Source organism: Candoia aspera, chromosome 13, assembly GCF_035149785.1.
Source record: "Candoia aspera isolate rCanAsp1 chromosome 13, rCanAsp1.hap2, whole genome shotgun sequence".
Classification (NCBI taxonomy): domain Eukaryota; kingdom Metazoa; phylum Chordata; class Lepidosauria; order Squamata; family Boidae; genus Candoia; species Candoia aspera.
Genome location: NC_086165.1, coordinates 20200065 through 20226908, shown reverse-complemented (window position 1 = coordinate 20226908; position 26844 = coordinate 20200065). Strand labels below are relative to the sequence as shown.

Below are 26844 nucleotides of genomic sequence, written 5' to 3'. Positions count from 1 at the left end.
CACAGGGACGCTGTGATGGTCATAAATGCGAACCAGTTGCCAAGCACCCAAACCATGATCACGTGACCGTGAGGGAACACTGCGATGGTTGTAAGTGTGAGGACCGGTCGTAAGTCGGTTTTTTTCCAGTATTGTCTTAAGTCTGAACCATCGCTAAACAAATGGTTGTTTGGTAGCCAGAAATCAGGAACCTGGTAGCACCTTTTCTGACTCACAAATTTGTTTCAAAGGCAGAAGCTTTCATAAAAGTGCTCCTTGATTGAGCAGTGAGGACTACCTGTATATAGATTGGGATTTTGTTTAGATTTTGTCAGATACTTTGACTGTTGTTCTGTGATGTTGCACATTTATTCTTTTGTCCACTGCTGTGTTTAGCGGATGGGAAATGTATTAGTGATGTTGGTTGCAGTAGAGTTACTGATGCTAAAGGACAAGTGAAGAAGGTACATATTGGCTTAGAGATGGAAACTCTGGAAGGTTTTTTCCCCCCTGGCTGAACCAAGGAGGAATTCTTTGGGAGTTTCAGCCTCCGCATTAAGACTCTTTCAAGGAGCTGTTCCTGCTGATCCGTTGATGATGCCTGATTCCTGGTATAACTGCACCGCTCTTTCAAAGCTGCCTTGTCAGACCCCAAGTTCATTTCCATATTATTTTGGGCCCTGCTTGAAGTAACAAGCATAAGGTTTGCATCCTGGGGTATGGCAAGGCTTACGGAGAGAACCTTCTGTAAATAGCACATTAAAATGTAGTTTGAAAATTGCTTTTCAAAGAATTAATAGTTGGTTCTGCTGCTGCAATTCCCAGGCCTGTTTTCCTGATAAGGGATGATGGATGTCTCACGCCCGAAAACGTTTCGCTTAAGTGTAGCAAAGTCAGTCGGACAAGGGTTGCACGCTTGAGTTATGTGGCTAATTATACAGCTAACTACATGCATGCAGTCATTTAAAATTCTCTGGGTTGCCTACTCCTGTGACTCTGTCTTGTTGCTTTTTAAAGGCATGCTCTTAAATCTTCGGGCTTCGGATAAATTAATAAATAAAGATTTAAGCCCCTACGATTTTGCAAATGAAGTTTCTAAAACTTGCCATTGTGTACAGTGGAATTATGCTCTGAAATTAAAAGGCAAGGGCCCCCTTCTGTGTCTGACTTGAGGAAATATTACACTAATACCTCTAAAATAATGTCTCCTTTGAGCTGAAGATGACCCCTCGTGATGTCAAGGCAGCAGTACGGAAGGGGCTGGCCCTGCCTTCTTGCAGGATATTTTTTTCATCTTCCTAGCCTAGCCTACGTGGCCCTGGGATTTCCTGAAAGTCTTCTCTTTGAGAATTACCTCAACCTGATCCTGCTTAGCTCCTTAGCCCAGATGTTCCTCACTGAGACAAGCTAAATCAAATGAAACCAAATGATTAATTTGGCTTTGGCTTGGCATGCGTTGTCAACCCCATCTTGTAGTTTATCAAAACATGTCTTAGCTTGTTGTGTGAATAAGATTGATTATGTGCCATCAAGTCGTTTTCTACTGGTAGTGACTGCATAGATAGATTTTCTCCATGACGATCTATCCCTAACCTGGTCCTCCAGGTTCTCCAATGGTGCCCCCATGACCACTGTGACTGAGTCCCTCCACCTGGCTGCTGGTCATCCTCTTCTTCCCTTTCCTTCTGCCTTTCCCAACATTAGAGCCTTCTCAAGAGAGCTGGGTCTTCACCCAATGTGTAGGATCATTGGAGCCTGGGCATTTGTGCCTCAAGTGAGAACTCTGGGTTGATTAGTTCAGTGATCCATTTGTTTGTTTTCTTGGCTGTCCATGGTCTTCTCAGGAGTCTTCTCCAACACCAAAGTTCAGAAGCATCAATACTCTTCCTATCCTCCTCCTTCAAAGTCCAACTTTTGCTTCCATAGAGTGTCATATGGAATGCCCTAGCTTGAGTGACGCCTTTTATGTTTGATTCAGCTAACCATGATGGAACTGAAGCTGTTGCCTGTTTGTGCTGGGCCAGGTCAGGAAACAGACTCTGCACATCTGGCTGGAACTCTACTTTATTGGTCAAAGCTCTAATAACCAAATCTTGAAAGCCTGACTGTACTTTCCCCTCCCTCCCTCTTACACCCTAATGATTTAAGGTGGAACCAGTCTGTGCCTCTTTATTTATTAATCAAATCCAGCAGGAACGTGAGCTTCTTGCTCACACTTTCCTGTTTCCCAGACATAAAGCATGCTTCTGGTTTTTGTAAATGTTTCTGCATCGCTTCTCCAAGGGCCTCTCTGTGGCTGTCTACAGTAGCTCAGCTGAGAGTCAAAGGGTCCCAAGATGCACGATTTGGAAGTGGCAAAGTTCATTCTTTCTCCAAGTGACAATCAAGTTGCAGATTTATTTCTAGAAAGGTCCTTCTGGTCTTCCTGTCTTTTCAGCTCCATATCAGAGAGATGGGCGGTTGAGACAGCTGAACTTGGGCAAAATATGAATGGGGGCAAGCGATTTGGAGTCCCCACCTGCTCCCAAACACACGTTGCCCTTCAGATTGCTGCCCAGCCCTGCTACGTCAAGTCTCTCCCAAATCTTTGTTTCGGTGGTAACCGCTTTCTAGAGACCCCAACAGGCCTGGGTAGTAGATGTGCCAGAGGCAACTGAGGATTGACCTGGGACCTTCAGGATAGGCAATGTGCTCCCACAGAGCCAAAGAAAGCATGAGTGCATTGCCTTTAAAGCAATCAGCTGCACTTTCTTATTTCTGGAAACAGCAGCTGCAGAGAAACCTTCCCATGGGCAGGATGAAGATGTGTTTGAAGCTGCAGTTTGCCTTCAGAGAACAGCTTCCGCTGGCCCTAACGAAGACTTCCCAATTAGTCCAAATAGCTTCAGAGAGGTATTGTTTAGAGCAGGATATCATTTGTCGTCTCTTCAAACACAATCTTAGACATGTTAGTTAGCTGAACAAATGAACATCATGTCTGTTTTGTCCCGTAAGCTACTTTCCGCATAAGCCTTCCAGATATGTAGGACCCACTCCTACGTTATCCTCTTCCTGAGGGTTATAGGAGTTGAAGTCCCACACATCTGGAGGGCATCAGGTTTGGGAGAGGTTTCTATAGAGCAGAGTTTCTCAACCTTGGCAGCTTGCAGATGTGTGGACTAGAATTCCCCAGCCAGTCCATACATGCTGGCTGGGGAATTCTGGGAGTTGAAGTCCACACATCTTCAAGTTGCCAGGTTGCGAAACACTTCTCTAGACGAAGGTTCTTCTGCACGTCTGTAGGGAGGAGCTGAAACTCACGCCAGAAAAATCAATAAAGGAGTTATGAGTTGGAATCATCTGACCTTGTAAAGCTATTTTGTTGGGTGCCACTGAGTTAATAGTGTGCGGTGAGGGAAGTCCAAATCTCAAGGAGCACATAATGATCAAAAGCCCATCTTATAAAAGAGGGTTTTTTAAAAAGTCATAGATTAAAGGCTAATTGGGTCTTCTTCTATTAATTGTAGCTTCACTTTCTTGCAAATTTTTTTAAACAGCTTTCTAATCAAGCGTGGCACATTGGAATCACGAGCAGCATGTTTTTAAATCTCTATTAGCAGCACGCACTCCTGACCTTAACGGAATGGAGCCTGCTCCTTGCTTCTGGTTCTCATTCCTTGTAGCCCTTTATGACTTTTCATTGGATCTTTTTTCTTGTCTCTCCCTACACACCTGCACACCCAGCAAGAGAATCCAAATCCCATCAGTTATGAATTAAGCAAGTTCGTGTGTGGCACAATTGTTTCAAGCTTCTTCTGGATGTCCTCGTAATGCAGGGGGTGGAATGTGAAATTTGGAGGTCAACCCCTTGGCTTGAAAAACCCATGTAGGCTTCCTGAGTCCACCATCTAAAATGTTGCAGCCGTTGCAAGGCATTGTATTTTTCAAGTATATCTTCATTAGCAGCTCCCCTTTCTCCCTCCCTGCAGAGTGCAATATGTCATGGGTAAATCAAAATGGTGGGCTTGATTCCATTTTGCTTTCAGAACTTTCTGCCTTAGCCGGCATCCCAGTCTGACCAGTTTTTCTCTGTCCCCTTGCTGTGGATTTCTCCCTTTCTCCCCTTTTCACACCTGCCAAGTGGAAAAGCCACCACTTCCATCCTTCTTCCAACCACCTCATTCTCCTCTCTGGGCTCTGTAATTTTTCAGCAATGTCTGCAGCTGAGGTGAATGAATTCCTCTCAGGACAGCGTCCTGCATTATGGATGAGTGTTTTTCCCTCTCATGCAGGGAGACCATCAATCTCATTTTACCACGACGTGATGGATGTGAGTTGGGGGCCAGAGGCAGAAGGAGTTCAGGGAACCGAAATCCGTTGGCAAGCGAGCCACAAAAGACTGGAAACCGGGGTGGTGGGAGCCCAGGCAGGACTCATCCCCTGTGCTTCCCTGAATGGGTGACCTCAAGTAATCTCTTTGTGTGGCCCGTCACTTCCGTTTTGCACCACAGGAACAAAAATAAGCCTCGCTCCCTATTGCTTTATGCCAGCATACGTATCAGAGGATGATCAATATCAAAATTATTTCAAGTGGGCAATCACTTGAATGTAATTTCCCTCGATTAATAAAACTCATTCACTGGTATGCATTTGCAGGCATCCAGTAGAAGCTGCAGTGACATCACATACGATATCACCAAACGATGGGATGATGTCATTATGCATGCGGCATTGGTGCCCTCCACCCCCAAGGAGGCATCGTAAACTGAGGTGGTGGAAAAAAGAGTAGATCATGCTGGCTGGGGGAATTCTGGGAGCTGAAGTCCACACATCTTAAAATTGCTAAGGTTGAGAAACAGTGGACTAGGTAGCAGAGCAAGCAGTGAAGTGTTTCTGATATTCCTAGGACAGCCCTCCCCAACATGTGCCTTCCAGATGCGTTGGACATCATGGTCATGGAAGCACCTTGGTGCACGTTGGGCCCATCACTCTGTCTTCCCACCCTGCCTTACAGGGTTGTTGTGGTGGGAAAAATGGGAGGAGGGAGGGCTATGGATGCTGCCTGGAACTCCTGAAGGAAAAATGGGATGTAAATCTAATAAACAAATAATATTTCCAGAATCCCCAAACAGCTCTGCATTTATATGCAGATTCTCTTCTCTTCTGTTCCAATTAGAACCAAGTTGATCCACAGGGGAAAACAATGACACTGCCCTTAGGTTGCCCCTATACAAGACTACCCCAGCTTGCTGCCCTCCAGATGTGTTGGATTTCAACTGTACCCCAACACATCTGGAGGGTCCTGGTTGGGGAGGAAAAGGGTTGGGGAGACAGCTTGATGACTCTAAGCGCTTAGCTGTTTTTAAGCAGGAGAAGGGGTGTTCATGCTTTATTGGTGAAGTGCCCCTTTCTCTTGGGAACCATGGGAACTGTAGTTCAGTGCGAAGGTGACAGATTCCTGTGCTCCTTGGATGGAGCTGGTTTGCCCAACAGGCAGCAGAGATGAGACCTTTCTCTTTGCTGAAAAGCACATACAGGGAGAATGAAGTGTTCCTAGGCCAGAGAAGTAGAAGGAGAAGGACACTTGCTCCTCTTGACCGTGGAGAAGATGGGAAAGCGCCCACCAACTTTGCTGTTCTCTGGAACAACTCCCTCCTTTGCAACTAATAGCAAGTTGGTGGAGGAGAAATAATTGATTGGCGAACTCTATTAGAAAATAGCTATGAACACAGGCTTCCAGCCACTTTTTGAGCAAATCAGATTGTGTAAACCTATTGCTACCTTTTTTTTCTAATGCCAGTATACCTGCCCCTCAAATGGATCCTTCTGGTTCCCCTCTGACTCCAGGTCCTATGCTCTCTGAGCATTAGCCATCCTGGCTAGAGCTAATGGGGTGTTGCCGACCGAAACAACTCAAAAATCCCCCTAAAGCAACTACTAAACTACTATTAACTAAACTACTAGCTATTAACTAAACTACTATTAACTGTTACTCTTACTATTTAGTTACTTAAACTATTAATTACTATTAATTTAACTATTAACTATTAACTAAACTACTATTGACTATTACTGTTAACTAGTTACTAAACTACTGTTAACTAAACTACTAACTATTAACTAAACTTCTATTAACTATTTAATTACGAAACTGCTATTAACTAAACTAACAGCTACTGAACTCCTATTAGTATTAATCACTAAAATACTAACTCCTATCAGACTAAAACAACTCGTAAATATTAACCTGCTTTTCTCTCTGCTGTATTTCTTTCACTATTTTGTTAAAGCACTTTTTATGTTTGTTTGTTAAAAGATAGACAGCTCAAAAATCCCCCAGTGGGGCACATCGGCAAGGAGTTGGGGCTCAGCTGAGGTTGCTAAGGGGGCAAAGCCGGCACAGCCCCCCAGCTGGAGGAGCAGCCTGATTGTTCACAGCTGGCTTCATATCAGGGGTTCTTACCATGACTACCTTTGAACCGTTCTGGCTTTTCTCAACCTGGCAAGCCGCAAGGGAAATCGGAAGAAGTGTGGTGAAGGCTGGGGTCCTCTAAATGTCTGCACCTGGTTCTGTGGCTCAAGCAAGGGGAAAGCCTGCTGCAGTGTTTCTCAACCTTGGCCACTTTCAGATGGGTGGACTTCAGCTCCCAGAATTCCCCAGCCAGCCATGCTGGCTGGGGAATTCTGGGAGTTGAAGTCCACCCATCTGAAAGTGGCCAAGGTTGAGAAACAGTGGATTAGTGACGTGTTTCTGATATTCCTAGGACAGCCTTCCCAACGTGTGCTTTCTAGATGTGTTGGACATCCTGGTCATAGCTGGCTGGGGAATTCTGGGAGTTGAAGTCCACCCATCTTAAAGTTGCCAAGGTTGAGAAACCCTGCCCTCCTGTTTCACACACACCCAATCACCCCTAATTCTTCCTCCCTCAATGCTGTCAACAAGGGTGGTGTCCTTTGTTCTGGAGATGATGTATAGGAGGTGTCTTCTCTATTTCAGATGCCCATCTGCATAGTCTTGCTCTAGAGCCAGCTTTGAAAACAAATCCACTGAAAGAACAGTGTATTTGCTTTATTAAGATTAGCCTGTTGATAAAGGGAGTGCATGAAAAGTAGGGGGGGAAAACAGTCTCTGTTCTCTCCCCGCCATCACCCTCTCTCTCTTGCAATGCTTTTAAAATTAGACTAGATTAGAAGATTAGAGCCTGGGGTAGCTTTTTGATTTCTTCCTTGATGCTTTTTTTTTTAAAAAAACTTGAAGGTCTGAGCAAAGACACTAATTGAAGATCTTCCTTCTTTTTTAAAAAAAAAAATGCAGGAGCAAAGGAGCTTCCAATTTATTAAATGGATCTCATTTTGCTCCTAGGGCCAAGTCTTCATTCAGGCTGTCCTTTTAGATCTTTGTACTTGTAAAAAGCACGAGGCAGCTACAGGGCAGGGGGAGTGGTGTTTGGATGGGATGCCAGAGAAAAAGTGGGTAAAAGGGCTAGAAACAGATCGGTGTGCATTCGAGCAAAGAGGCAAAGCCCATGAAAGAGGAGAAGGACCAGGACCAGGACCAGTTGGGTGAGAACATGCTTTGATTTGCCTTAGTCCCAGGCAGAACAACTCACCCAGATGTTCTTCTGCCGGTTCTTATTCCATCTGGTGAAAGAGAATTTGAGATAAAATTCTTCTGGGGGGAAGATGATGTTGCACTGAATGGCGAGGTACCCATCCTTTCTCCAGCAGTCTGTAGCCTCCCTGGCTCCATTCCATATACAAGCCTCCATTACAGCCTAAGGGGAGACATCAGGAAGGACCTCTCCAGCTTCTCTCCAGTAGCGTCTGCAGGGTGTGGGTATCAAAAAAGTCAAGCTGGTGCCATGACCACATGATCACAGCTCTGCTCCTTTTTTACATGCAGTGCTTCTTCCTGTAGTGGAGTGCAGAGATATCCTTGAAGAAGGAACTCAGTGATTGTTAGGTAAACATCGGTGTGGCCAGGGTAGACAGGACAGGGTGAGGAAAAAACTCAAGTTTGCCCCATCTTGATTCTCTTTAGTTTTATAAGGTAGGAAGGTACCTTGGAAGTCGTCTAGTCCAGGGTTCCTCAAGCTTGGCAACTCTAAGCTGTGCAGACTTCAACTCCCAGAATTCCCCAGCCAGCTTTGTGCAGACTTCAACTCCCAGAATTCCCCCAGCCAACTCCCAGAATTCTGGGAGTTGAAGTCCGCACAGCTTAGAGTTGCCAAGCTTGAGGAACCCTGATTTAGTCTAACCCCCAGCCTAGTGCGGGAATCCTTATACCATCCCAGAGAAATGGCTATCCAACCTTTTCTTGAGACAAAAAGCGGGGAGAGAGAGGATCTCCATCAGGATTTCAAGATCCTGTTATTGCAGCCTATAAGAGTATAGCTCCTGTTGTTCCTGTGGTGTCTGTTTTCTGAGTGGCTGGCACTTCCCCTGGATAAATTAAGTCTTTTGAGGGAGATGGGTGGTGACAAAATTTGAAATACACACACACACACACACAAACCACCCCTGTTTCTCTGCCAGCAAACCGGAGGCGGTGTTGGTGGGGAGAGAGATTTTGAAAAGAGTTTGTGTTCAACCTTGCGAGTCCAGGTGTAGTCTTCTGATTAGAGATTAGCAAGGCTCCAGTCCAAAAGCCTAGAGTGCCACTGCCAGACAGAATAAATGAAGCCACCAGCAGCTTTTTTTTCCTTTTGGGGGTGGGGTGGTTCTGGAGGTGGAATCTGCGGCCTTCCCATGGTGGTTTGGCCCAGTTTCCTACCCTTCAAAGGGAAGAACTGTAGGTTGGGGCATACAAAAGCTCCTGAATTCAGCATCTCCAGAAAAGGTTGGATAAGGCCTACCTGCAAGCCAAGGGTTCATGACAGTTGGTCTCATATTGGTCTAAACAGGCTGCATCAGAGTTCAAGAGCTTGAATTGGCAGCTGGATAGTCGATGCTGAACAGTGCCTGCTCTGGAGACAGCTGGCGTTCACAGCTTCCTTTAGGAGTGTAGAGAAAGGAAGAGAGCTAGGCCACGTTATGCCTGGATTTCGGGCAGGCCAGATGGATCCTTCAATCCTTGTCAGTCTCAGGACACCCAAGATTCTAGTTTGTGCTGCCCTTGTGGGCTCTGATGGGAGAACAGTGTACTAGAACAGGAGATGGACACCTTGCTGCGCAGGCCGGCTGTGGGCATTTTAATCAGCCATCTAGTCTCCTCTTGGTTTATCTACCAGAATCATAAGGACATAAGCAGCGCCTGCTGCATCTGGCCCCTAGCCCATCCGTCTGTTCTCACAGTGGCCAACCAAAGGCACAAGGAAGCCACTAGTCTCCTAGCAGATGGCCTTCAGAGGCAGTCCGACTGCCATTGATCCCCATGATTTCCATGAATCAGTCCAACACTGTTTTGAAGTCCACCAAGCTGGTAGCCAACACATATGGCTTTATGTGAGGCAGTCGCTAAGCAAGGGCTTCCTGTAAAGCCATATGTCTCAGGGCATATCATGAACAGTGTCTTGCAAGACTTCTTCTTAATTACATCCCCCGCCTACGCTGAATAAATAGAATATAGAGTGAATTAGGAGAGACCGTCTTCTGTCTTTCTCCAGCAGAAGCTGGAGAAGAGGGGAGCAGAGCACCCACAGTGACTTCTTCATCAGGGTCTAAGCAGTTCTGTAGGGTTTGGGGAGATGGGGTGGAATTAAGCTTTATTTTTGTCACAAAAATGCTAGAAATCACGCCACCTTAAATCAGTGGTTTTGCCGCACAGTGTTAGCAGTACGATCTCAGGGGGTCTCTGGGGGTTGCAGATATTGAGCAAGGGGGTGCCAAGCAACCCCTAGGCTCCGGGTTGCCTAACCCATGAAATATGGGTCCTGGTTTAGATCAGTGTTTTTCAAATTTGACAACTTTAAGATGTGTGGACGGCAACTCCAGAATTCCCCAGCCAGCCCTAAAACCCTGTTTTAGATAAAAGTGTGCACCCATGTGCCCAAGCCAAGGACTAGCAGGCCCATGAACAGAAATGCTTCCCACTGCAGTGTGTTGCTCTAGGTCCCAACTGGATATGCTAATCCCATACCTCGATTTTCTGCCCTCAGAAATTCCAGTGTTGCCTGGAGTTATATGGGTTTCCTTTGCCCCGCCAAAGTTGACAAGGTGGCACAGGGAAGGAATTATTTGGCTTTTTAAAAATCTCAAGGGGAGACTATGAGTACAGGTAGTCCTCATTTAGTGACCAGAGTTGGGACTGGCAGCACTGTCGCTAAATGAAGCAGTCATTGAGTGGGAAATCATGTGACTGCAACTGTGCTTCCCTTTTTCCCCACTCCCCCACCCTTTGGAATGCTCACCACAGTGCTGAATAATTAGCAAGAAGGGAATTAACGTTCGTATTCACATTCATTGGAGGGGAAGGGATCGCAAGTGAGTAAGCAGGCACACAGTGGGGAATACACATCGAAAGCAATGCATTGGTGCCTGCAGATGTAAGCGCACTATGCAAACAGCCAGGTGTGTTCCCCATTGCCAGCACCAGCGCATTGCTTTCAATGTGTATTCCTCATTATGTGCCTGCTTACTCTCTTGTGATCCCTTCCTCTCCAATCTCTCTGCTCTGTGGCGGGGGAGGAAGGAAAAAAACAGGCCAGGCACAGAACAATGCATTCTGACTGTAATGGCAATCGTGTGACTGAGGGACGCTGCAAAGGTCATAAATGCAGGCGTTGGCCATAAAGTTATTTTTTAGGCACTGTTGTAAGTTTGAACGGTTGCTGAACGAGGCAGTCACTAAGCAAGGACTGCCAGTAAAGCCATATGTCCTGATTACTAAATCTCTGCCTTGCTGAAGAAACCATCTAGCAGCCTTCCCAGCCTCAGCCAGAATTGAATTTTTCCTGCCCTCAGGGAATAGAATGCTGCAAAGTGGCGGTAGGAGCGTCAAGGGTATTTCTGATTTTCAGGAGCGAAAGAAGAAAGTTTATGGGCAGCATAAAAATTGCATGCACGTGGGAACTGCCGAGTCAGCAGTCCCGCAGTCCCCGTATCCCTTCCCCCTCGTGATCCTTTGGCAAATACTGGGAAAACGGAGATGCGTGGGTGTGTCTCTGCGATGGGAGGAAAGCCAAGCAATTGATCCTAGAATAAATGTTGGGCTTCCAGCCTTTTGCTGTGAGATGCATTTAAAAGTTTTCTTTCCTTTTTCACTTTGTTTGGCTTTATAATTGGAAGGTTTTACTAATTAAAAGCTTTTGGAATTGCTTTTTGTGAAGAGGATGTTTTAAGTGTTAGTCAGCACGGCGTGTAACAACAGTGCTGTTTAAACTAAGAGAAACGTTAATTTAATGCTATCTGGAGTCATTGATTCCAGATAATCCCTCCTCGTCAAACCGGACTGAGGTATTGAGTGAGGTGTCATAAGGCTCAATCCTGGGTCTTCGACTCATCAACATTTTTATAAACGACTTGGACGAGGCGGTGGAGGGAATGCGTATCCGATCTGCAGATGTCACAGTATTAGGCGAGAGAGTTAAAGCCCTGGGAGGCAGAAATAACATTCAAATGATCCTGACAGGTTCGGGAAACAAGCTGAAAGAACAGGATGAAATTGAATGGAGATAAATGCAAAGTTCTTCACCAGGAAGCAAACCTGAGGTGGGAGACACTTGTGAGAAAAGGAATTCAGAGTAGGTATCAGTGGTGCACCATGGCTACAAGGAAGAAGGGCAAATGTCGTTTTAGGTTGCGTGAAGAGAAGGCTGTTTTCTATTATAGGTAGCAGTTCCACTTCGTTCTGGGTTGTCAGTCCTCACCTCAAGGACGGAGTCCCAGTCTGGGCACAGGGATAGTGTCCGGTGGCAGAAGAATTCAGACCAATGGGATGTTTCAGAGCTGGACAGCAAGGACGATCACAGACTAGAAGCAAAGCCCCATAAAGAAATATGGGGGATCTGGGAATGTTTAGCTATGGGAGGACTGAATCCTAACAGGAAGAACAGCTGGACAGCAGAACCAGCTACCCTGAGAGGTGGTGGGTTGCCCTTCAGCGATTGTCTTCTTCGCCTCTCCGAAAGCTGCAGCCATTGCCCCTTGGTCACACTGAATGCCCACAGTCCCGGCTGCCAGGACCTGCCTTCTGTCATCCCAGCTAGGGCTCCGATTCTTCCAGCTCAGATGCCTCCAGGCATCAACACATAATCATAGAGCTTTGCTCTTCCTCCAGTGGCCAAGACAACATCTCTGTCCATATCCGTCTGAACCTCCTTCTGTTCTCCCAGTCACATTGATGAAAATAGCAGTCACCACATGACTGGTTCAACTCCAGCAGCCATGACTTCAGGTGAGAACGTATTGACTGCCATCTTGTCTTTGCTGTCTCCAAAGCTTTCCAAAAACAAGGCAATGCAAGGGTCAGTTGTAGACCTCAGTAACTTCCTCCCTCTGTCCTTTCCATGTCTCCAGCTGTTCCTTTGCCTATCATTATTTCTCCCCTGTCCTCTATTTTCCCTCACATTCTCCAGTTTCTCCAGCTCACTCCCCTTCTAGTGCAAAATTCAAGATCTCTCCAAAGCCTCCTTGTTCCACATCACCACCATTCTCAGTACAATACTAAAAATATCACCACTGGGCATTGGTGACCCTCCTAGTTGGGTGCCACCTTAAAAAAAAATCAAAGAACAAGCTGAAATCTCAAAGGATCTCAACGCCATACAACTTCAGTGATTAAAGCCACAGGTTTTGTAGTTTCAAATCCATCTTCAAAAAAGGCAGTGGGCCGAATCTTGAGAGACGAAGAAAGCAACAGTTCCCTTCCAGCTCTACAAACACCCGCAGCCCTGAGACCCGGTCTGTCCCACGTGAAGGGCAATGCACCCATGTGCCTTAGTATGCAGCAACCCAAAAAGATTGTGACCTTCCTCTAAACAAGGACACGTAGTGATTTTACTTGATGTGCTAAGTTAGAGGATAATGAAGCCAAACTGGGCCATTGTGAGCAATCATCAGTGTGAATGCTTCACAGTCCTTTTGGGGTATGGCGTTTTATTGATTATTGGTTGATGGATAGTGCAGTGTGCAAAAGCTGTACACGCAAGCAGCCATTTCTGTTAGTCTCTCAGTCAAAGGGAGTACCTGTAGCTCAGGGTTGAACTGTGGGGTCCTTGGTGCTCTCTGAGCCGTGTTGTTTTCTTCCAGACATTTCATTGCCTGACTAGGCAACATCTTCAGTGTGAGTTTGCACTGTAGATGTTGCCTAGTTGGGCAATGAAACATCTGCAAGAAAACAACCAAGCTCAGAGAGCACCAAGGACCCCACTATTAGTCTCTGTTGTCCACCAAGAATGACTGGCAGGGGTCATCCTGTGAGTCCCCCAATAGAACATGCTAGGGTTGACCTTTGGAAAGGCTTCAATGACCTACTGTATGTTCAGGCTGTTTTCCTCCATGAATCCAGGTCATTTTCTTTTCCCAAGGAGCCCGCAGACTTCATTGCTAGTCTGCAAGGGTGGGGAACAGAGTTAACAATATTGGATCGATAAGGCCATGCAAAGTGAGAAGGACACGGTGGGAAACAAAAAGCATCCTTAAAATTAACCCACCCACCCCTTTTGGTCTCTCTTTCCATTGCTTTCAAGCAAGAACGAGAGGTTTATTTCTGCCTCTTTAAAAATGCTGGCAAATTTGATAGCCCTCCCTAAAGGGAAAGAAGAAAACACATTTAGTGCCTAAATCAAGATGACCTTTGAAAAGGACTCCAAATGCCATGGTCAAATCCGGTGATATCATCTTCTCCATGTTGTGCTATTGTTCTTTCCTCCAGCTGGGCCCCTTTCTAACCAGCCCGCTTGCCCATTCTTTTTCACTGCCACAGAAGAAGCTGAACATCGGGGACCCTAGAAAAGAGAATCAATTCCTCCTAAAGGTCCTCTTATGGACTAGAATGAGCAGGTGCTCACAGCCCTTTCCCCCTGTTCTTTCTCTTTCCTGGCCCCCCATCTCACAGGTTGAATCAATATCTCAACCAGGGGGTGGAAGTGTCTTTGAAGAACGCTGATAAATAAAAGCCAATGACTACAGCGCTGGCTCATTGGCCACAACCTAATTAAACTCCCAGATGTTAATTGAGTCTTTTGGAGCTTGGCTGGTTTTAACGGTTGCAAAGAAGTAAGCTGGATCGCTCTTGCGATTACATTTCCAGAGTATAAATGGTTTGTTTCCCTGCTAAATAATCTGTTGTTAATCAGGACTGGCCAGAAGATGCGTTTTGCACCATCCTTGCCCACTTCCGTGTAAGGATTCCAGTTGGTTTCTGGCTCCATTTGAGAGAGCTGGTTGTGATCTTTTAACCCTTCGGCCCGGGATCCCTGTCACAGATGATTTTGTGGTTGAATGAGGTCTGTTTTGTGGGTTTCATGTCCTAAGAGCAATAGTTTAAAAAATTGTTTGTTTGTTTATTTATTTATTGGTCAAATTTATATAGCCACCCATCTCACAAAACAAGTGATTCTGGGTGGCATACGACAAAGCTAAAAAATAGTTAATAAATACCCAAAACAATTATTGTTATTATTATTATTATTAACAATAAAAACTATAAAAAACTATAAAAAACAAGGCTAGAAAGAAGAATAGTGGGCGAAGGGATGTTAATAATAATGGAGCCACCTCACTAGTTCACCAGTCCCCTGGGGTCTCCAGGCCTGATGGCAGGACCAGGTCCTGAGGGACCTTCAGAAAGTCAAAAGTGATGGAGCCAGCCTCGCCTCAGGGGGAGGATATTCCACAATGCAGGTGCCACAGCAGAAAAGGCCCGCCATCTAGGGTCCGCCGAATGTGGCTCCCTATATGACAGAACCCAAAGCATGCCCTCTCTGCTGGATCTGGTGGGACGGGCAGCTGTAATTGGGCAGAGGCTGTCCCTCAAATAATACTATTATTTAGGGATGTTCTTATCCTGATTTCCCCCATTTAGGGAGAAATTACATTTATGAGTCTCAATACCACGATAAAAATAATTGTCCCTAAATGTGGACATGCTTCTTAATTTAGTTTTATTTTGTTTTAAGAATTCTGGTACAGATTCCACTGGGAGTGGATTTGGGAATTCTGCCCTCACCACATTTTGTAGTGATACCTATGAGGGCGCCAAATAACTCTGCTCAGCATTAACCTTTCGCAGATTAAACTGTAACATAAAAATGCACCTAAGATGAAGATTGCTCCTGCGGGTTCCATGGGAGTTTAGACTACAGGAAGCTCAGAAGTCAAGTAGGAAGGGTATTAAAATTAATTCAATACTTTGGAATGATTAGAAAGAGCAGTCCCTGAGTCAGCTTCACTTGAGTCAGGGCTGCCCTGAATTTGGGGTGGGAAATTCTAGTTCCCAGTGCTAAATGAAAGGCCAGAAACCATTGTCCATGGAGCAACTGCTCAGGCACCTCTCTGTCCTTACTACATACAGGTAGTCCTCAACTTATGACCAATCAATCATATATATTTGGTCAATGACCAACAAAATTTAAAAGGAGAAAAACGAAATAAAACAAAGACAGACAATAATATACTACCAACTAATAAAATATATCACATAATAATATAGCATTCACTCTGCTATTACTATATTCATACATTTGTTACCTAGGCAGTGTGAGCCTAAAACATTAGTAAGTATAAAATAAAAATAAAAATATATATCCCCAAACAATTTATTAATTAAGATATTTCAATTTAAAAGTAATTTTTAAAACAAGGGAATTATTTCTTGATTGCTTGATTGATTGACTCAACTTATGACTGTCCGTTTAATGACGGTTCAAAGTTACAACAGTCTTGGAATGGGTGCTTTATGACCTGTAAAGCACTTCCGAGCATCACAAAATGTCGCGCACCCCCCATGGTCACACGATTGCATTTTGGGTGCTTGGCAACTGGCTCACATTTATGACCCGTTGCAGCTTCCTGTGGTCATGTGATTGTGTTTTGTGACATTTTTTGCCCATTGAAGAAGCTGGATTCACTTAACAACCATGATGATTCACTTAACTTGTGGTTCGCTTAATGACTGCCATAAAAATGGTCATAAAATTGGGTCCGGTCATGTGGTGGCTCAACTTATGACCACAATGACTTATGATGAAAATTCTGGCCCCAGTGGTGGTTGTAAGTCAAGGACTACCTATAATTGGTTTTGTCTCTTTTCCTTTGAAGAAGTGCTGCAGCCACCAGTACAAAGAGTCGTTTGCCATTTTTATAATATGTCCAGTAGAACAGATGCAAAGCATCTCTTCAGCTGGGTCTTCAGATCGATAACAGAACACACACACAGAGACCCTGGTTCAGTACTATAATGGTTCATTTGATAATAGCCCACTCTACTTTGGCACAGCCTCACTTCATTCCACTTATTGCTGTTTAAATCAAGCCAGTGCCAGATTACTAAATGGTCCTCATGCTATTCCAGTGATACATTATGGCCAGGAGAACCCCCTGGCACATGCTTGCAAGTTTCATTGCGGGGCGGTGGGTTTAAAAATAGTTTTCCCTGGAGATTGCTGTCAGCAGCAACTTCTCCAGCTGCGCTTTGCTTGATCTTAAGCAGCAGTGCTGCTTAGCCTTGGGTCTCAAACGCCGTGCCTGTGTTCCGAGCAGGTTGCTGTCTGACAGCCTACCTAAAGGGACTGGTTGGGTTTGCAACTCCCAGAATTCCTCACCAATCTGGCCAGAAGCTGGGGAATTCTGGGAGTTGCAGTTCCCACAGATCTGGAGGCTGCTGGGAGAAATTGCAGGGAGGTTGGGAAAGAAAAAGGAAACAATGAAGAGATAGAGGGAGGTCCATTGGCTGCTTCTTAAACCACAACTCAGCTCAGATGGTTAGAATCCTGGGGGTAAAAAACATTTTAAGTCATTCAAAGAGACTCCATCTTAAGGAACTGTAATGGGAAGAAGGAATCACCCTGAGGAACAGGAGGAAGATCCACAGCCAAGACAACAGTCAGATAAAAGAAATTTGAGTCTGGGGCAGAAATGTAATATGAGAAAGCATCTCAGACAAAACCCTCCCTAGTTCTCATGAAGATGAAGGCTGGGGGAGCGTATTCAGACTTGCAAGATACTGTAATAGTAATAAAAGTAGTATTAGCATTTGCAACTCTGGTTTCCTAGTCTGGTCTACCTTGAAGGGGTGATATCAATCTTGCAAGTCTGAATGCACTTCCCCCCTCCTTCCCTTCATCTTCATGAGAACTAGGGAGGGTCTTGTCTGAGATGCTTTCTCAAATTACATTTCCGCCCCAGACTCAGGTTTCTTTTGTCTGACCGTTGCCTTGGTTGCGGCTCTTCCTCCTGTTCCTCAAGGTGATTCCTACTTCCCATTACAGGAACTCATAATGAATGAAGCTGGGGAAGTCCTCATGGGGTTTCCAAGATTCTGTCTTTATCCCAGATGGGCATTAAAGATTCCATACAGGAGACGGTGTTGTTCTTGCTTCCCTGATCAGGCCCAGCTGCTTGGGGCTTGGCAGCTGCTAGATTTGGATAAGGGTGACAGGCATTAAGTTTCCATAATGTGGCAAAATGATCCCCGTGAGCCAGAGCATGCTGTTGCAGAGAATCCCTGGGTTAAGTAGCCTGCGTCTGTAATGGTGTCTTCAGGCCCAGATAGCACAGCTTGAAAACACACCTCAGTCACGGGGGAGAGTCGGAGATGGTGCCAAAAGGATTACACTTCTATGTTCGTAGCGAGTCAGAAGGGATATTGATACTGCTGCATCATGGGTAGAGTTCTATCAACACAACATCTGGGGCTTTGATCAGCCAAAGGACTTAGGGTTCAGTGTGTCTGAGTTTGCATTACATGCTAAACCCACGTCATGTGCATATATGCAGAGCTGCCATGTTTACATAACACCCTGTGCCAAAATGAATTTTGTTATGGGTTAAGGTGATGGCCTGATTCCCACAACATGTTTAAACATTGTTTAGTCTGGCATGATGTGTAAAGCCAAAACATGTTGTGGGTAGATAAGCTGTAGCCTGGTGATGCAGCTCAGTGTTGCAAGCAGACAGTCCCACATTTCAGTTCCTTGTCAAGCTGTAAACATTTATGTCTGAGCCCTTGGCAAGTTGCTGCAAGGTGTGACCACATACAACCCTTTGGAACATTATGCAGCACCACCACCCCCAACTTGGTGGCATTGCACTGCCAAAATTTGGCATCGAACTGTCGAATGTCAGAAGTGCATTTCCTACTAATTTCCCCAGGGAAATGAAAGAAAGGAGGTGCATTAATCTGCTTCTAAAATATGGGCAGCATGTGTGTGTGTGTGAGAGAGAGAGAGAAACAAGGAAAAAGCTTGGACTGCCTACTTTAATCAAATCTCGATGTCACTGTTTTATTTCTTGCATCTCCCGGCTGCAGAAAATAATCATAAAAATGTGACCCTTGTCTATCAAGCAACACTGAGCTAGATGGGCAAAATCTGGATGGGGAAATGGAAGCATGTTGAACGGTAGCTTGGTGGAAGACTAGAGAATGTAGCTTTGATCCAGAGATGTTTTTTAATCAAGATCCAGATAGGGCCTGTTTTTAAAAACATGTTTCTAGTTATCTTGCACAGCATGGAAAGGGCGGATTAAACGTAGGTAAGGTGCTGCAAAGCCAGGCTGAATTTATGCGTGGGGCAGTGTAGACCGTTCTTCCCTCAGGAAGCGTCATGACTGGAGATGCTTTCTTGGGAAGACTAAAATGAGTGGCAGGAAAGGAAGCAAGTCAAATTAACTCCCAGAATACAGATTCACAGGTCACGTCCTGTGCTGATTCAGCCGATATTTGAACTTCATTACTCAGTTTTAAGAGATTTGCAATTCACTGCTGAGAATACTAATGGCCGTCCGGAGTTGTGGGCTTGGCAAGTTGGCCATCTATTGGCACATACGAAATGCTGGGAATAATATAGGCAAATATTTTGCGATTACCATTATTGATTTAGTAGGATTGATTGAGCCTCTGTGATTTTTGCCTGGATGCTGAAGAGGAAGAATGTTGCTTTCGTCCCCTTTTGCCTAGACAATGGTCCCTGTCATCTTCCTGACTCTCTACAAGAGGCAAAACAAATACCCTAAGCCTTGCAAATGATAATTGTCAGCCCTTCAAGGTAGATCAGATAGGGGACCAAAGTCATGCATGCTAATACTACTTTTATTAAGAGGTTATAGTAACAGAATCTTTAAGTCTGAATGTATTTCCCCTCTTCCTCCCTTTATCTTCATGAGAACTAGAGAGGGTCCTGCCTGAGATGCTTTCTCAGGTTACAATTCTGGCCCGAACTCAAATTTCTTTTATTGGACCTTCATTGTGGTTAAGCTCTTCCTCCTGTTCCTTCTACCCATTTCAGTAAGAGTTAACTGAGCTAGTATGGGACAGCAGTTAGGGTGTTGAGCTAGGATCAGACAAGTTCACCATGGAAACTGTCTGAGGTAGGGCCACTCCAATTTCTTAGCCCAGTCTACACAGGGCTGGTGCTGTTTGGATAAAACAAAGGAAGCCCTCCAGCTAAGCTGCCTCAAGCTCCTTGAGGAAAGGTGGAACAGAACTCTAAATAATAAGACATATTAGCATATCAGCTTGGAGCAAAAAAGAAATGCCACCCTCCCATGGGGGAAAAAAATCTGCCAACATTTGGGATGGATTTCAGCTCTCATTATTGCATTTGAAGCCCCTTAAAATCTGTAGTGCACCTTATCAGCCTCCTGAAGTATTGGACAATCACTCTTGGAATTCCCAGCCAGTCCTGCCAGCTGAGGACTCTAGAAATTGTGGCCCACCGTGCATGGAGCCTGCTAATTGGCAGAAGGTGTACTGAGCATATGTTTAATTGCTAATTTCTATCCTCATAATAAGTAGCAGTTAATAATAATTACAGTTGGCTGCCCCCCTTTTTGAGACTTCCATGCAATCCTGCAGAACATGCTTTATCTCAAGGAACTGCTCTAATGGTCTTTGGGGCTGGAAAGAGTCTGACGGGCTGGGGGTGGCCGATGTAGAAAGAAAATTCTAGTACAGTGTTTCACGATGAGGTGCCTAAGAATAGGTGTTTGCAGTTCTAGCAGAGAAAAAATAATAAGCATTGAGGGGCCCCATTCCTTCTACTGAATTCTATATTCCCCCACCCCCTTCAAATTCCACACTGAGGAATGGTGACCACATGGCCTTGAACGCAGCCCAACATCTCACGCGAAAGGCATCTGCTTCCAAGTTGGCATTTTTGGCGGGTTTTTGATGTAGGTCGTTTTATTACCAGGCTGTAACCAGCTTCTCATGCCAAGAATGCTAATAATAAACTAATCAGCAAGGTCCTGGATTGTTCAGGAGAAATGATCCCATGTGTGAGTAGAGAATGGTGAGCCAAGGAGGAGAAATGCAGAAGCGGAATTCCAGGGGTTGGCTGAGGCAAGGCCGTTTTGCTGGGCAACCCCATTAAATGTGCATGCGGGGGGGGGGGGTTATTTACTCCACCGGGGTGGGGGGATCGTTGATGGAGTGCAGAACAGGGCAATGCCTGGGAGTAAAGAAAGGCGCATCTTTATTTTTGTTTGGCCGTTTTGAGGCAATTTTTATGGTTCCATCAACTGGTGAGATTGTTTGCAAAAGGACATTAGAAAAAGTGCCTTGGGGAACAGTGTATCCTATTATGTGGAATGCTAATAGAATGAAAAATTAATTAAAGTAAAGATTACAGCAGGACGGGCTCTTTTTCTCACCTCCCTCTCCCTTCATGGATGGATCTAGAAATGTGGGCTAACAAAAATTGAACTGGGATGGAATCACTGATATTTGCAACTGTATGGGTAGGGCAGAGCTGATCTATCAAGCCTCCAACTGCTACTTTTAATCATTTGAAAAGTGAATATGCCTTTCTAAGTGTCTCTCGTACTGTAGCTCATTCCCTTTCAGAAAAATGGAGAAAAAAACTGTTTTACAGATAGGGAGATTGAGGTCAATTGAACAATGGTAATTAATCCAATCAAGGTTGTCACATAGAGGTATATCTTCTTGGAAGTTTAAGTTCTGATTCATCTTTCTCCTCTTTCACATCTGTGTCTGAATTAACAGGCATATGTTTCTTTTATTTTCACAAGTCTAGGGTCCCCACAAGAGATCCTTAAGATTACAGAGACCTGGGAACTCTCTCAAATGCTCAGGAAAAAAAAGTAATTAAATACTCAATAGAGTTATAGACAGCAGGGGATTTGACAGCAGAATACTTGCTGATGTTGTCTTGCATATTCTAACCATTAAATGTGCACATGGGATAACTGTGTTTTCTTCTTTCTTCCTTTCTTTCATACATTTATTAAATGTTACAGTGAAAAAGATAAAAGCTAATACAAACTAAAAAATAGTGCAGAAAAGAAAAGAATAGAAAGAATAGAAAGAAAAATAGAAAAGAAAGAAAAAATAAGAATATAGTAAAGAAAAAGAAATTTATAAAGAAGTAACTTCCCCCTTCATCACAAGTATAAACAATTTTAGTAACTTACCACCTTCTCCTAAAATGCAACAAATGATCTCTCCTTCCCATATCTCATCTCCTATCTATAAACAAAACTTCAAAGCCTCATCATTAATCCTGGTCAGTAAAAGTCCATTAAGGGTGACCAGAGATAGCAACCTATCTGTTTTAACCTTGATCAAATAAACCAACTTTATATTCCTTCCCTTTACTTTTAACAATCTTGATCTTTAATCCCTTCAAATAATGTCCTAGAACTTGATTTCTTTTCCTTTTTTCTTTGTCTCTTCTCACAAAATCCTTAAAAACTTTAACAGGTCTCTTTTGTCAATCCAATATAGGAAGTTATCCAAGTCACACTTCTGGTTTGTTATTTGTATGTCCCTTTTAATTATTAAGACATCAGTCAGTTTTATATGTATATTCAGTATATCATCATTTCAGTCTTGTCTGGTAGAATGTGTTCCTCTTCCACACAGTCTGTCTATAGTAGCAGACATTTTTTAAATTAACTTCTGGGTCCATTGTTCACAAATAGCCTTCAATACGTCCAGTGTTAAAGTATTTTGCTCCATTCTATGTTAGCAAGTCGAATCTAAGTGTACTTCTCCTTTAATTGTAATCCTTAGTTCCTTCTGGTTCCCTCCAGTGTCCAACCTTCAAAGTCCCATCCTATCATTTTTTTTTCAGTTCAAAACAACAGCTGTTTCCCATGGGAAGGGTTCTTATAATTAATTTCAAAATCTTGTTTCAAATACATCTGGACTGTTAGTCTGTTTATAACTTCCTAAAAACAATACTCTAATCACCCTTTTGCCATTTATTCCCCCCCTCCACAAAAAGAATTTCTCTAAAAAATTTCTTTCACTAAGGATTGAAGGAAACTCACCCAGTAAATGCCATAAAACTTGACGTTCTGAAGATTCTTAATATTTGAAAAGCAGTAAAAAGTAATTCCAAAAGTGATTAAGAAATGAGGCTTGGCCAAGCTTTATGTCCATATGGGCTACATTACGACTGTGAGCTTAGTTAGAATTCTTCAACTCCCAGCTGCTTGGCTCACTAGCCAACTGCAAAAACCTCAGTTCCTGCAGTCTACTGACAAGGAGCAGCTGTCCAGAGTACATGTGGGCAATATTATGATCTCTCCTTTCTCCAGAGAGATCTCACCAGGATCCACCCTCCAGCGGCCGATCTCCGCCATAAATGCTGTTCCCGCTCCTTCAGGGATGTCTAGCTCGCCATGTCTGCACCAGAAGTCTCCAGCAATTAAATTACCAGGATAACTGTGTTTTCTCACTTATCTGAATTAGTGTTTCATAGCTCTTTCATTAGGAGGGGGAGCGGAATGCCAAAGAAATGAGTATTTTTTCACATTTGCAAATTTGGCCCCCAACGATTCTGTGCTAAGGAATCCAATTTACCACTACAATTTCCTTTCTTGTCTGGTCATCAAACCAGACAAGAAATTAATGACTTTCCAAAGGTAAGTAGCAGTTCATTCAGACTGGGATCCTGATGGATGGCTTTAATCCTCCCTCCATATCCATCCTGATCCGGAAGAAGGCCTCCCTCCTAAAATTTACATTGGAAGCCTTGGGACCTTGATGTAGAAGGGGACTGCAGGGGACGGCAAAGGGTTAAACTCCCCCAGATCTTCCCCAATCAGAACAAAACTTTCTGCTCTTCCTATGTTCTCTTCAGAAGCCATTCTTGCAACTGCTAATTTCATGAGTTGTGCCTGGTTTAGCTTGGCTGGGAGGCAGTCATCAATCAAAGCAGCATAGATTTTTTAAGCTGGGTTTTTAATGATTTTTATTGTATATGAGTATTTGTAGGCTGCCTGGAGCCCAAGTAGGAGTGAGTGGCATACAAATTTTGCTCTTTGATTTCACTGCTGGGCTTGTGTCAATGTCATGCTAAACCATAGTTGGGTGACCCTGGGTTTGCCCACGTTACACCCCTGTTCCAGGAACTGCGTTAGCTCCCAGTTTCCTTCCAGGTGCAATTCAAGGTGCTGGTTATCGCCGTTAATGCCCTATATGGCACAGGACCAGGTTATCTGCAGGACTGCCTCTCCCTGAGGGCATCTGCCCATCCCACTAGATCAGTTAGGGCAGGCACACTCCAGGTCCCTTCCCTGAAATTTTGCCATTTAGCGGGACCTAGGAAGTAGGCCTTTTCCGTGGCTGCCCCCACCTTACGGAACACGCTCCCCTGGCGATCCAGCAGGCCCCCACCCTTCTAGCTTTCTGGAAGGCCATCAAGACCTGGCTTTTTACCCAGGCCTGGGGGGAGGTGGCAGGTGGTTGCTTGGGCATCCTGTGAGGATGATCGGGGTGCTGGGTTTTTAGTTTCTGTTTTATGCTTCTTTTGTTGTGAGCTGCCCAGAGTTGTGCTCTGAGATGGGCAGCCATACAAATCTAATAAATAAATAAAGAAATAGTTAAGGGGCACCTGCAGGGAGAGGTCAAACTAATTAGGATGGGGGTTTTAACTGCATGAACCCCCTTCTATTTTTTATGTGGATCCCATGTGGGACACACGTAAAAAATGGTGGGGCTTCAATTGTTGAGTCACAGCTGCTATATTGATGGTGGTGGTGGGGACTATGGATGCCTCTGGCCACAAAGAGGAGTTTGGATGTTGGCTTGGGGATGAGACCCTGACCCTAGGTCAGTGGGGCTGAACCACCTTTGCCTCCAGGCTTAGTGTAAAGAGTAGGGAAGATGACCTTGATGGAGATCTGCAGGAACTGTTACATAGGCAAAAGGGGTTGAAGTATTTTTAAAGTCTAGAATAGTCAGATAACATTTGGAAGCAGCTCATCAGACACCTCCCTAATTCCCTGGAGTATAAGAAGGGGGAGGTGGTGCAGCACAGGCAGACTTGCAAGATTCTGTTATTAAAGCCAATCTCAATAAAAGTAGTTTTAACCTTCCTGTGGAGTTGATTTCCTGGTCTGGTCTACCTAGTGGGGCTGACAGTCCCCTTTGTCTCTGGATGGGGCTGCAAAAAAGTCTTACCAGGAATCAGAAGAACAGCCACTATAATCAGGGTTCACTATCCTGGGACAATTAGATCAATCTGCCTTGGTTTTCAACTGGTGGCAGCTTGCTGGATTGTCAGAATCTTTCAAAGATGTGTTAATCTAAATCATAGCTTATTAGCTGCCTTTTCCCAGGGTGAGGGTCACACTTAGCTTTTGAGAGGCATGCTGAAGGTGGCACTCCAAGGCCTGCCACACCAAACTTTTAATTTCAAGAGTCCCAAGTGTCTTGGCTCAGGACATCCTGCACATTTGTCAATTGACAAACATTTTCTGGCAATTTAAAAAAAATGTATTGGAGCGAACTAGGCTGCTTGAAATTTTAATAATAGCATGCACATGTTCTGCCTAGCTTTTCTGGCCCATAGCACTGATGTAATACATGTCTCTTTCTGTTCCTAGCTCTCTGCACTGAGGAATGTGTCCATGGACGGTGTGTTTCTCCTGACACTTGTCACTGCGAACCAGGATGGGGAGGGCCGGACTGTTCCAGTGGTGAGTAGCAGAGCAAGGATGTCTCTGTATCCCGTAATTATGAAATAACCTGCCTTCTACAACAGTGGCTTATGTTTCAAACAATAGAAGAGCTGTCTTCGAAGTGGACTGTATCCATGATAAATCCCTGCCTTAAAATGCCGTGTTTCTATTTTGAGATAAGGATCGTTCCAAGAAAGCAGTGGTCCTGTTACTGTTTTATTCTTAGATACTTTTCTGCAAAGTCGTTTTTTAAAAATGTCATCCATGTGCTATTAGTCATTCATTGTTCAGTGTCCAAGCCTCTTCCCTTGGGGCTGAGCTGCCGCAGAGAAAGCATGGCATTCGCTGGCTCTGGGGTCCTTTTTGGCTTTCAAGGTGGGAGGATGGAATTCTCCTCCAAACTAGAAAATTGGTTGTCGGTGTGATTACTAAATGCAATGTGGCTGGACAAAGAGGTTGCAGACACTCATTAGCTTATATCTGTGCCAAGATCCTGGGTGAACCACACAGACACACTTATTCTTCTCCTCTCCCTGTCAGTTTGAATTATCCCCTTTTCCAGGAACTGTCTGATGAGCCTCTAAAACACCTTTTACCTGGGCTGAGTCCAAGGCTGTGACAGTCACAGTGAAGCACTGACCTATTTAAGGTCTCTGAACTGTGTAGGAGCTATTTTGAAGTTTCTCTTCTTGTGATGTGTGGCCTTATTTTCACAATCATGGCCTTATTTTCCAGGGGAGAAAGGTGTGTGTGTGTGTGGAGTGGTGGGGGTGAAATTGTCGGATTCACTGCCAGTCACTTGGCTATTTCCTATTGAAAGAATCTGCTGTATTTGTCTGCTGTATTCAGATCCTTCTTTTTCTAGAAGCCTTAATTCATGTAATGTCTTCTTAATTGGCAAATTAGTCTATCTGCTGGCTCTGTGAGTTTTTGGTAAAGCAGAAGCCTAGTGTAGCATCCAAAGTCAACACTGGTGTGTTATGCAAACTATGATGATGTATCTGTTGCTGTTATAATGGAACAAAGCTTGTTAACTCTGCTAGAGCAGCCTGGTTCCAAAGGGGGGGGGGAAGATACTGCAATTAATTTACTGAGTAGACAGACTGCCTCCTCTTTGCATTATTGATCAGAAATTTTGACAAGTATCTACAACAAGGATGAGGATAATAGAACGATACTTCTGGGACGTTTTCCCCAGATGATTCATGCTGCCATGTCCTTTTGTGGTGGTACCCTTGGTTCAGGTTCAGCTGTGAAGGTTGGCTGAAGTCACTGCTGGAGATCAACATGATGCATCTCATCTCTGCATCCAGTGTGGTTGTGCAGGTGGGCTAGGCAGAGGACCAAGGAGGCAGAAAAGAGAATAGCAGGTGGAGGCTCTCTCTCAGGAAATCCAAAATGGCCATAAGGCTTCTGAAGAAAGGAAGTGACATCTGGAGAAGTTTAATGAACAAGGCACTTCAGTGCATCTCCCAGCTCCCTTCAGAGGAGCCACATGGCCAAGCTGTTGATTCTTTCTTCAACACTGGCAATAGGACAGGGTTCCCTATGATGTTGTGTTCTAGCTTTCTGCTGCTCCCTGAGAAACCAATCCCTCCTTAGAAACTGCTCCTTGAGACAAGCATCTCAGTCACTGGAATTCTGAATTTCTGATCCCTGCACAAGTAGAGGGGCCAGTGTGAGGTTGGCTGTTCTGATCTATCTAGTAGATGAAGATCCAGTTTGTCTGCGTGGTAATTGAATTCACTTTTTCCTTCCTTCACTACCATGTTCTGTTACCTTACGGTGCTCGGAGTGGCTTGCAATACTGAATTTGCAAGGCTGGATTCCTTAAGCATCCTTTAGATACATGGTGTG

At 44.5% G+C, this 26844-nt stretch overlaps 1 protein-coding gene across 1 annotated transcript in view; it reads left to right on the top strand.

Annotated features, from left to right (window-relative positions):
* Positions 1-26844, top strand: part of MEGF11 (multiple EGF like domains 11) — a 307153-nt gene that overhangs the window by 1246 nt on the left and 279063 nt on the right. The window contains exon 2 of the mRNA XM_063314383.1: positions 24913-25005. Coding sequence (XP_063170453.1) covers positions 24913-25005 — 93 coding nt within the window. The remainder of the gene's footprint in view (positions 1-24912; positions 25006-26844) is intronic.